General features: G+C 32.7%; 1 protein-coding gene across 2 annotated transcripts; it reads right to left on the bottom strand.

The window, feature by feature from the left end:
• LOC18609198 (chaperone protein dnaJ 15) lies at positions 762–11,906 on the bottom strand. Of its 2 annotated transcripts, none has more exons than XM_007044215.2 (12): positions 11,635–11,906; positions 11,208–11,389; positions 10,311–10,434; positions 6,099–6,178; positions 5,886–5,997; positions 5,710–5,814; positions 5,436–5,486; positions 2,274–2,363; positions 2,067–2,175; positions 1,825–1,973; positions 1,684–1,737; positions 762–1,380 (listed from the first exon to the last, which is right to left on the bottom strand). In XM_007044215.2, the coding sequence occupies exons 2-12, from the start codon at positions 11,333–11,335 to the stop codon at positions 1,159–1,161; spliced, it is 1,224 nt and encodes a 407-aa protein (XP_007044277.1). In that variant the 5' UTR covers positions 11,336–11,389; positions 11,635–11,906; the 3' UTR covers positions 762–1,158. The 2 variants fall into 2 exon arrangements, with proteins under 2 accessions (XP_007044277.1, XP_017971636.1); XM_018116147.1 differs by having other exon boundaries at positions 11,208–11,450; positions 11,635–11,894.

Below are 12,873 nucleotides of genomic sequence, written 5' to 3'. Positions count from 1 at the left end.
TAAAATATATTCTTCATTAAATTTAAATAATACTAAATAATATTTTTTATTACATTTATTATATTCAAATAATAATATTAAGTAATATGCTTTATGATATTTATTATAGTGAAATAATATTAATATATTAAATAATATTTAAATATTTTCATTTCCCTTTTTTTGAAAATGAAGTAAAAAATTGTGTCTTTTGTGCTTTAGAGAGAGAAAAGGAGTGAGGAAGAGAGAGAGAGAAAAAATAGGTTTAGTATTTTTTATAAGGTAATTTTGTGTCTTTTATTTTTTTGATAACCACCTATTAATTAGTTCTTATGCTCATCTATGGTTCAATTAGTAAATAGTATGGTAAATTTGGTATGAGCGGAGTAAATATTTGTGTAAAATAGGACTACTACTGCACACTCAATCTTACTCCTTGATTATTATATTTCTATTTTGGATAAGATATATTGTAATTCATGTCCAGAATGTTTCTAGGTTTTTTTTTTTTTTTTTTTTAAAAAGGGATTTACAAAAAGAGAACATTGGGTTTTTGTTTCGCCAAGTAGTCAACAATAGTTGAAAGATAATCAAAAGTAAATGATTAATAGTAGTACCCAAAAAATTTGTCACACAAGTAAATTGTGCACTGGAAATGATAATAAATGCAGCTGATAAATCATAATCTACAGATTGTTGCTTAGGAAATGATAATAATTTTGGAGTCGGTGAATTATTAAAATATCCAAGAAAGAGATGGTTGAAATTGCGGTCACCCATCATTAAAAAGACAACACACATGGCCAATATGTGCTTTGAGCAATAATATCCGAGCAAATCTACTCGTCCATCCATCAGTTGAAGGCCTCAATTGAATAGTTACGCCAAGAGAGACAGAAATGAATTTCTTATTACACAGACAACTAGGAACTTTGAGACTGCTAAAAAGAGGGAGCTCACTTGATCAAATAAGAATACAAAAGACTTGCATCCACTTGCTTTCCAAATTAACTCATCATACAGGACCATTACTGTAACATGACATACTGGACAACCTTGGTGGAGAAAAGAATTGAATAAATAATACAAGGCAAGCTTTGGCAGGCAGCAGAGTGCTGGCAAATATTTCAAACCATGGTGGGCATTTAAACCTCTCATGAACCCTATCTAAATACCATTTCATCCAAGCTTTTTGTCAGATCCCTTCAGATTCAAATTGAACCATTTCTTTTTCCCTGATTTATCCTTCCCATCTGAGTTTCCATCTTCCGGTGGACTCTCAGCCTCACCAGGAACTTTGCTTGTGCTTCCATTACTTACGTTAACATTCATACTGTTGGGCGTCCTTGTTACACTGAATGTAGCATGGATACTATCACGCTGTTTCAGCAGCTCGTCTACCTGTGTTTTAGATGCCAAAAATTGAAGTCAAACCAGCAATTTATTTATATGACTCTTACTACACTTCAAAAATGAGCTAAATCCAAATGAGCAATTACTCTTTTAGCAATATCAAGAAGCTAAGGAGCATTTTCTATAGCCATTTATGAAATTATTAGACTGCATAACTACGTGACATGTGCATATATACAGAAAAACATATCCTTATGCATATCTACATGCAGTCACTTGCATAAATGTAGAAAAGACAGTATGACTGCAAGATGAAAAACATTTATAGAGAGCCGGGATTTCAAAACATACGGATTGCTTTTCTTGGCTGTACCGGTTGGTCACTTCTTGAAAGCGTGCCAAAGCCTACAAAATATCCCACCAGAAATATTAGATCAAATGTGTACAACTCAGTTATAACAAGCCCCAAATAGAACATGGCTGGACTTATACTTTTCTGTATTCTGTTTCAAATTGCCGCAACTCATTTCTCTTTCTTAAAATCTGAGCTTCAATATCCTTGAGCTTCTCGGTGGTATCCTCATATGACTTAGCACAAAGTGCCTCAATTGTGTAAGTAGCAGTCTTGAAAAAATTATCTCCTGAGAAAAATCAGCCAAACCAGTCAGCCAATAACACAAATACTCCAAAACATACTTTTAACTAAACTATCAGACAAAACAAACTGCTCCAACCATAAACAGCGAATATATGTGTGCCAGCTTTTAGTTCTGAAACCTCACAAGGTTGAAGACCTTCCAACCTTTTAAAGAAGGCAGATTCAGGGTCTTTAGCTATTGCTAACTGCATAACACATGAATAAATCATCATTTCTTACCACAACAAGAAGCCAAACATCCAGCAGAAAAAAAAATATAAAGTATAAATGACAACTTACATACCGCATTTACAGTGGAATCCATTCTGTATACTTGAAAATGTAAGAAATACATGCCAACAGATGTCACTTTGCCCGTCTTCTCGCTGTCTTCCTGTACACAGACAATGAAATCATAAATAGAAAGTAATAAATGCATGAATAAATGGCTCATTACTTCAGAAACACAACTGAAAGTAACAATATCCTTGAACTTCCAAGACAATGACAGAAAAAGGAAAATTGCATCATAGCGATGACCACAAGAGCTTTCATTGAACATTGAAGCACTAATATAACATCAACACAAGCTTTCATTGAAGAAAGACTAGAGCACTAGTACAACATTAAATGAACCATGTCAGGAACAAAGACAAAATAGCTTACAGAAAGTAGCAAAAGGAAAATAAAAATCTCAAGTACTTGAAAAAAAAAAAAACTGTTTTTTGTCACTGCAGAAATGACTTGCTGTTTTTAAGTATTAAATGTGCACGCACACCATAACATAGTTATGTGCAGGTGTTTTCTTTTTACATGATTTATCTTGGTGTATGCTGTGCATGACTTGTACCATATAGCAGCCAAGGATACCAGCTGGTCAGATAAATTTTCACATCTAAAATTGTGAATCATTGGAATAGAGAGAAAGAATGGCATACAAGCAAATACAAAACATCACCAACATCATATACACAGACATAATAGAAATACACATACAAAGACAGTGACTCTAAAAATTAACTCTGAATGCACTCATTCCAATCCAGAGTATGCTACTTTAATTGTACTTATTTTCAAAAGGCCCAGTACAGCATCCACAGTTCTTACATGAACAATAGATCTGAGAGACTGCAATAAGAATACCCATTCTTCTTTAAAATACCTTCTACTGAGAGTTAAAGATGTTTTTGACTGTCCTAAAGGGGTGCCCTTACAGCTAGAACATGAGACTTCAACTAGGAAGTCTCAGGTTTTAATCTTAAGGAGTGGAGGACGAAGTATATGAGATGGTAAAGAGCTACATCCTTTAGGCTTTCACACATACCAAAACAAAAAAAAAAAAAAGAAGCCATTCTTGACAATTGAGATCAAAGTTTTATTCCACAAAAAGATGACAAAATAGGTTGCAAAGCTAATATTTACTTGATAGATCATAGTTACGAGAAGTTCATTGCCTTTTAATGCCAGATCAGAATAAGATAAAATAGCAATCCAATAAACATGAATCAAGGACAAATAATACAAAAAGGTAATAATATTAGAAAAGAGTTACACCCTTTTTGTCTTCCTTCCGAATGCATAACACTCAGATAAAAACAAACAAAAAAAAATCGAATTTGCTGCAACTTTTAATTTTATGGTTTGAAAATTAGATTCCCACCATTACTCTTTTTTCATCATTTTCTAATATACCCATCAACATTTGTCACAAGTGAGGCTGTTACAAACCAAGTCATTTGTCATGAACCCCACACGTGTTACTAGTGATGATAAATGTAACAAAAAGTAATGGGAGCCAAAGCTGCTTATTGTAATATTTATTTCAGCAAAAAGCCAGAAAAAACAGAAGGCAAAACTTGGCTAAAACTTTTGCCTTTCACTTTTGTAGAAGCAAAAGTGGATAATTTTACTCTTGATACTCTGTGCTAATATATTAGGATAAAATGCGCCATCTGTCTCTAACCTTCTACAAATCACTTTGATCCCTAACCTCTCCATTTCTCCATTTAACTCCTAAGTCTCTTTAAATTATTACAAGTTAGTTAAAATCAACGAAAAAGGCTTACATGGTACTAGTTTTGTTTGACAATTGGATACTTTTGTTTAACATATTAGTTTTTTTTTTTCCTTTTATTACTTAAGGACTAAAATTGCAACATGGTAAAGAGCTTAAAAACACAAAATAAAGCTTCATTAAAATCCTAGTATTTTAAGATTCTGAACTAATTCGTTTTTAATATCTTTATCAGTTAAAGAATTTATTTTATCATTATTTAAGAAAGAAGACATTAAAATGCTTCTAGCATGCTTTATGGAAAATTTCCAAAAATCAGAAAAGTACTTTTCAGAAAGTAAAACATTTTCCTTCTACTTTGTTATAAAAAAAATAGAAAAGAAGAAAAAGAGGGCATCACCAAATCCTGCTGTAGTAATTACTAACATAACTGTATGTTTCCTCATTTTCTTCCCAAAAACAACCATACAATCAATGTTTGTCCAGTAGAGAACTGGAAAAGAGTAAGCAAAAAGCAGATAAAAAGATGTTTGAAACTTTACACAACCACATGAGCAGTCACTCTGTAACTACATATAAAGTATTCATCTATTAACACCAAATAAAGGGTAAGTACATCCAGCCTAAGTTAAAAACATCTTACTCTGCATGATGTACACTAGGGACAATAGATAAAGAAGTAAAGTGAAAAACAACAGGACTTCAGAAATATACAATGAGCCTAAAATTTATTTGCTGAAGATTGGGTAGTCAATATAGCAACTGATTGGACCATCATGATGACCTATCCTACTGCTACTCAGACCATCAAACAAGTACTATTTTACAGGCAAGAGAACAAATTTCACCACCAACAAAGGTTGTCAAGTGGTAGCAACATATTTACATAGTTCATTATGGTAGTGCACATATGAAACTTGTGAAAAGGAGAACCATAATGCAGAGAGATTAAACTATCTAGGAAAAGTTCAGGGTGAAAAGGAAGGGAAAAAAAGAGGGAGGCTATGTAAGGGGGGAAGACGAAGAGAAAGGGAAAAGTTAACTTTAAAACCACTAGCTTTTTCAAATTCCCCTCTGACCAAAAATCACAGATGTACAGATCAAATATACCGTCAGAACAAACTTACTCATGCTCATGTACAGACTGCTTGTACAGGCAATAGCTAGTAATTTGTTTAAAAACTATTCACCAGGTTTCCACCAGCCTTCTCACTGAGGATATGGAAAGTATAAGGTAGGTCGTGATATATTTTGTTTTTGTTTCTGTCACTTAAAAGTTCCCATCCATATTACTAGAAAGATATAGCAAAAAAAATCACATGAAAAATAAATGAAATAATACTTGTATGGAATACCTTGACAACTAACACTTCAAGTCGAACATTTACTACAAAAATTATAGGTCAGTCAAACAAATTGGAAAGGACAAGATCAAAGACAAGTGCTTAGTACCTGTAGGGCCAAACCATAGCCACCATTGATGTCTTGTTCGAAATAAAGTAACTGAAAAATTTTACATTAGTGAAACAGTGAGTTTTAATATAATACTGACATAGTGTCACTTAATAGAGATGCATACCCATACACATGGACATGCACACCGTAGAAACACAGCAAAAGAGTAACAGAGAGAGAAGTGATGAGTTGGGACATGCAACCAAACACTTCATAGTCATTTTCAAAAGAACAGAAGATCATTCAAAGAAAAGTTTCATAGATAATGTACCTTGAATTTGCTTTGTGCTGTTGAAGTTACCCTCACAACAATCCCAGCCTCAGCTTGTTCATCACTTATTGTTACACCAAAGAAGTGGGCACATTGCTTGTCTACCTGCAGCAAAATGCATAAGAATTTAGGGAAGTGAAAGAGTATTGTGCATTGGCTAGAAAGAAAGTAAGCACCTTTCCACTAACTGATGTTCCAATTGGAAGGGGTCTAACAGTGACAGTTCCATTTAGAGCTTCTTCAAGAACATTAGCTGAGATTGTAGTCTTGATGGGGACACCAAGCTTGCTACACAAATATATTGAAGAAGCAGTGTAAGAGTACAAATAAGTGATTCAGAAATAACTAAATGATGCCTAAAAGCTTCAATATTTAAATGCATGTCTCACCTGAATAATGCCGCAAACATTGTATTAACAGTTCCCAGATTGGACAAATCAATCTCCATATCCATCGAATCTTCAACAGCCTTGTAAATATTTGTTGAAAAAAGAGAAAAGCAATAGGTTTCAAAAGCTTGCCATCATAAACGGAATAGAAGGTGGAAATTATGAACAAGAGGAAAGAAATAAAATTGGAGGAAACGAACTCCCTGTTTATACAATCTTGAGTTAACAACATCATCAAGGAAATTTATAAACTAAAATAGTGCTCTCAATGATTAACACAGATAGATTCTTTAAATTTTAGTCAGTGGCATGAGGTAGCACAACAATATTTAATGGGATTTAGAAAGAATAGAAGCAGGAGGAGCAAGCAACACCTAGGAAATTCAAATTACATGGGAATGAGGATGGTTACATAACTCAAGTTAGCAAAGGTAGGTAATTTAGCACTTGATTGCAAAGTAGGTTAATCTAAAACAAGGAAATTTGATAAAGTATGTAGGGATCATAAATAATAGTTACAACCAAGGGTTTCCTGTTTCAAGTGGTAAAACTAGAGGGAAAGTTTAAAAGAAAATAAAAGCCAAAATCCTCAATTGATGATCTTAGGAGATATTTATAATCTTAAGGAGGATGGATATACATCAATAGAAGTCTCCATGGCATGTGTCAATCAATCAATCAAAGGAAGCACATAAATACCTCCCTCTTTGCATGTATGTAAATGCGTTTGTGAGAGAGACCAAGATATGCTGCAAATTGTGCAATCCTTAATATGATCAAGGAGAGTTTCATCTCCCATAAAGAACCCAAACAAGCCAACTCTTTCTAAGAAATCCCCATATTTTGGATTAGACTCAATATCCTACAACTAAATTCAGAGATCCACCCTACACACAAATATCTTCAAAAACTTACAATTTAAACTATGTCCTACAATAAATAATGTGCTCTTTTGGTTAAAATTGTAATAGCTTGGGGCAAATATAAAAGAAAAAATATTGAAAATATAAGTTGGAGATCTAATTATGAGCTAAAAGAGTCACACACCTAACAAATAAATCAAGGACCTAGTTCCATAATAGGTGAAAATAAAAAGATCTTATATAAAAAGGGAAAATCATCTTTCTGAACTGAACTAAGCCTAACAAACTAGTTGGTATTGGCTATATGATGCAGAAAAAGGGAGAGAACAGGAAAAAATACTTACAGAATACTAAGAAAATATAAAGGAAAGGGGGCAGACATAAGGAATAAAAGAGGCGGAAGTTGGGGGAAAGAAAATATCACCACCGAAAACCCAAAGGTGGACTGAAATTGAAATAGGCTACTTGATAAGTCTTAACAAAAAATAAATAAATACCTAATATAATTCCAAATGCCCTTATAATTCTTCAAATACTAAAAATTACAATTGAACCTGTAAAAAATTATAACATTGGTAAAACAAATCTCTAAATAGTTACTTCCTTCCATAAGCACAATCTTGTCCCATGTCGTCAAGTCAATGTTTCCAATTTGATGTCTTCCTAGATGATTTTCAATATTTAAGTTTAATGATTCATATTACTCCATATAGAAGGGGAACTGAAAAGAACATATTAAGCAAGTATACACAACAACCCCCTACATACCTGTGACATATTCAGATTCTAAACATAAATTGCTGATTGGCCGGATGCATAATCCAAATCCCTATTTTCTATTAAGCCACATCACAAGACCAACATCAACAATCACCTAAGTAGTCGCCAGTCTTTTTGCCAATCAAATCTGACGCTAATAGCCACCAAGTTGCTTACTTATATCAACAACTACATTATCTAACATGTACATGACACATTACCACTGACATCAGTAATGTCACATCAAAGCTTAGGCAAAAAGTCTTTGCCACTAATTTTGATGTCCTAGTTCAATTTTTGAGATCCATTTTACAAGATTCAGCCTCTGAATGTCAGATTTTGTACAATCAGTTTATGAAGCATTTATTTTGAGATTTTAAAATGTACTAGTTTGAACTAATTCATGATTCGGAAGATAATACTAATGAAGCCTTTATGCACTTGATGAGCTAATATCTTTGAGAAATAGTTACAGTCTTGATAATTTCATCCTTCAGTACTTTATAAATACCATGATCCTTAAAATAACTTGTTTCCAAGTGAGAAAACACTTGAAGAATGGCAAGTCAAATATATATATATATATGATCAATTAGTGCAAATGCAAAGGTTTCTATCTTCCTTTTCAACCTCACAATCTTAAATGGTATTCCTCCAAAATATTTGCAGAAAACATTCCAATTGTAACTGTTGTTGTAACTACAAAAGTTGTGGAAATTAAAGAACTATAGGTTGACAATGAAGATGCTAAATTTGTAACCAAGTCAGTAATTGTTGAGGTTAAAGACAACAACAATGTGAAAAAATAATTAAGTCTTGATGAATCAAATTGTTGAAGCTAGAAGTGGAGGTTGACAAATAAATGCAATGAAATATGATCTGTCCGAAAAGTTGGACATGCAACAACTAGATTTTGAAGTTCGAAATGCTGAGATTTTGCCCATTGGATCTAAAGATTTATATATCACATTCATGGATGTCCAAGCGTGTAAAGAGATTACTGTGGCATACTTAATGAAAATCCTTGTATTGAATTTATTCTTTTTGATCTAGAGGCCAAAGTTGTGGTCCATCCAACCATATGAGAAGTCTAATAATACTCTCTTTGGTAAAAAATTGTTCCATCAAAATTGTTCATTTGAGTGTTCAAGGATGAGGTAAAAGAAGCTCTATTAGAAATGCAGATGCACATCTAGAACTATTGTTGGCATTGCTATTCAAGCATTTGCTAATCATTTCCTTTTATCCAACACTTCAAAACTCAAGGTTGAGTTCTCTCTAACATCAGTACATTTATGCAAGAAAAGATCATGTCTATAGAAGGATTACATTATTTAAAGATTGGTTTTAATAATTTCATACATGTTATGGGTTCAATTGCAAATTGTTAGTATTTAAGGAATTATTAGGCCATTATGGTTATATTTGGTATTTCATATTAATGCTAGGGCTCAGGGAGTAACCTATAAGTCTTTTATTTCAGTTTAGAGCAGCTTTTAATCAGTGAGATATTGAGATTTGAGAATAAGATTCTCCCCTTGCTTGGTTCTCTTTGTTCTTCCCAACTAATTCGGCTTTTCTCTATTTCCATTTTTCCTCCCCTTTCCAAGAGAGAGAGAGAGAGAGAGAGAGAGATCATTATCTGTTAAAAACCACTTAAAACTTGCTGAAAAATGCACTTGTTATGTACTATCCAAATTTGGGTAGACAAAATAGAAAGAAAACTGCACATAATTGAACAGCCCATATTGACCCCATAAAATGTTTTTGCATCCAAAATCTAACTATCTGTCGTTATAAGGCATCAACTTCCATTTTCACAATCAGACCTAATGAATCAGAATTCTTCAAGACATCCCAAAGAAAGATACGAACCAAACAATTCTATGATATACCTGATCTTCAAGGTGAGTGCCATTTCACTGTGCATTCCCTATAATTCATGCCTCTTTAATAGGCAATTATTTCAGACATAAAGATATAAGAAAAAAAATTCAATCAATACACAGGCCACTCCCAAATGTCAGAGATAGCACCTTCCGCTATCTATTTTGCTTCTGCATATGGCTTTCCTGGTTCTGGCTTTAACAAACCCTGCCTTAAACCCAATAATAAAGAGAATCCAGGCAAAATATATCCCAGATAGCATCAATAGAAGCAATTTCAATTTTACCATTGAGTCTAGCATTTCATAATAGTTAACTAAATCATACTATGGGGATTAAAAGTCACTTTTCTAAACTGACCTAAAAGAGCTCTTGGTCCACCAGAACCACCAGAAGTTTATGTAAACTTCTCATCATAAACTCGTTTTTTTTTCTTTTGAACTGAAGTTCATCATAAAAGCTAAATTTACAGCAATTGCAACAATCCCAATGAAAGAAACTCTTAGTTTCTCAACAAGAAAGTGAGACTCAAATTAAAAAGAACACTTAAATCCATGCTGAACAGGAACACTGAATAAAGGAAATGAACCTTAAAACATATGTTGCAATGCTTAATTCGTTACAACATACAAACTCGTATAAAAGACAACATCAACAAAATGAAGAATACTAAAACAATGTGAAAAGAAAGGAATGGAAAGCACCTCAAACCCTGCACTGTCATATTGTCTTCGCTTTTCTGGGTCAGATAAAATGCTATAAGAATATGCAACTTCCTTAAAAAGCTCTGAAGCCTCAGGGTTGCTGGCATTCTTGTCAGGATGATACCTGTAGAAAGAACAAAAAAGCAAATATAAAAATCCAAGCTAAAAATAACCCAAACAAAGGAGTATTTGATTGTAACGCTAAATCTAAGTAGCTCAATCATAATTTTCATGGCATTCGATACAATAGATCTGTCATATGCACAGGGATCGAGAAGAATGTGATGGTACAAATCTGGTCTAAAAGATTCCATTAACATTTCAAATTTCAGTCACTAATTTTAGTTTGTGGGTAGCTGGGTGGGCACCACTGTTATAATGTCACCAGCTAATATATGAAATGTTTGCATAACAACTAATAAAACACAAGAAGCACTAAACTTGCAAAGGACAACAAATAAATCCTCACTGAAGTTAATACATGAGGAATTGGCACAATCAAAGGAAGGTTTGCTGAAAGCTCAGCAACATACAGTTGTTCTGTAAACAAACTGGCTCGACTCTAATTTTCATTGTCAGCAATTCTAACACAGAATCCACTTGGAAAGAGACTTCCTACTATCATAAGTACTCTTCATAGTTAACAACAACATGCTGAGAGGTTTGCAAGTAAAATCTCGATAATTTTCACTGACAAGAAGTTGCAAAATTTCCCATTAAGCCACTAGCCTCATTGAGATATAATCCAGCTAGCAATTAAACTTCAATACAAAAGTTTTGCAATCAGAAGCTTCCCATTGGCTTGAAATCTAATATACTATTAAAGCAACCAAAACTTTGCCAAAAAAAAAAAAAACCACCCAACAAAATTGAATAAGAAAAGAATAAGGAAGTTACTTGAGAGCTAGCTTTCGATAAGCAGTTTTGATCTCCTGATCAGTGGAATCCCTTGAAACGCACAAAACTTCATAAGGGTCTCGACGCATAGTCGGGGCCGATGTTCCTTCCATCTTCTTCGAACGCATCTCCTTTCTTCCTTATATCTCTCTATCAGAAACTTCCTCTTTTTCTTCTTCAATCTAAAAACTCAATTCAAATATGTCTAAATTATACTTTCAAATCACGTGCAAATCCACAAATCTAGAAACGAAAAAAGGAAAACAATAAAAGATCAACATTCTTCAAAGAGGAAAAAAAATAAAAAGAATTACACAGATATCAACGCGGAATTGGATCGCTCCATTTTTTACTCTAGGGAAAAGCGAAAGCAAAGATATAGTAATAAATAACAAAACAACAAAAAGGAAGCAAAGATCTAACTTACAAAGAATAAATGGGAAAATGAGGGAGCTAGGGTTTTGAAATTTCAAATTTAAAGAACCCCAGAGCTTACGAAGAATTGCCCCTCTTTTCCTGACTCTGGTTTTTTGTTTGTTTGTTTGTCTGTTTGTTTCAGATACGAACTTGGAGACAGAGAGATGACGTAAGAAATACACGATTCTCTCTTTTCTTTGATTTGGCTTCCCTCTCCGTTCCCCCTTGGCACCCCCACCTCCCTTTTCTTTTCTTTCTGATGTCAATTCTTTTTAGTATTTTCTGGTTTACTATTTTTCTTCTTGTGGAAATTTCAACACCATAATTCAACAAGATGGAAATGGGAATAGTGAATGATGTCATGTCCAATGTCCATGAATAAATTAATATAATTTTTTATATTATATATTTTATTTTAATTTCTTTTATTAATATTATATAAATTTTAATTTTTTATATTTTATTTTATTTTAATTTTTAATTTTATTTTTATATTTTTATTTTAATTATAATATTATAAAATATTTTGAACAAAGTAATAAAATTAAAAGCTAAAAATGATTTTAATAATATTGTAGAGTGTAATATAACGTGATTGTATTGGTTTTGAACTGCAATCACATTACATCCCTTGGTTGTAATGTGATTACATTGCAATCTTACATTGCAGTAGTCTGTTACAAAATAAACACTGTAATATAATTTAATTGGACACATTGTAAGAAATGTGCTCCTACTTCCCTCACACGAAACGTTACCATAACGTTTTCAGTATCTAACAGCGGACCTATTCATCCCACAACAAGCCTATATCCAATGTCTAAACGAAATTAACACATGATTAATTCATGAAATTGTATTTCATTCGTATTTATTGGTAATTAATTATGTGGTTTTGGAAGCTACATACAATCAAGCTTTATTGTTAGGAATGTCAGCTTAATAATAATATAAAAATATTTATGGTGGGTGAATTAAATTTTTTAAAAATTGCTTTTCTCAAATCCAGTTTTCAATGAAGGGAAGGTAAAAATAATTTTTACAAATTTGTTTTTCTATCAAAATGTATCAAAAATAATTTGAAGAGTACATTAAGAATAACTAAGTTAAAGAACAAATTTTCAAAACTCTTCAAAGAAAAGTAAAATGCACAAGTATAACTAGTAAAGAGTTAATTAAGGAATAAACAAGTTAAGAACAAATTATTATTCTTCAAAGTAAAGTAAAATGCACAAGTGTAAATTGATAA

This window comes from Theobroma cacao, chromosome 2 (genome assembly GCF_000208745.1).
Source record: "Theobroma cacao cultivar B97-61/B2 chromosome 2, Criollo_cocoa_genome_V2, whole genome shotgun sequence".
Lineage (NCBI taxonomy): Eukaryota > Viridiplantae > Streptophyta > Magnoliopsida > Malvales > Malvaceae > Theobroma > Theobroma cacao.
Note: the sequence above shows the minus strand (reverse complement) of the source record. Positions and strands in the feature narration are given on the sequence as shown.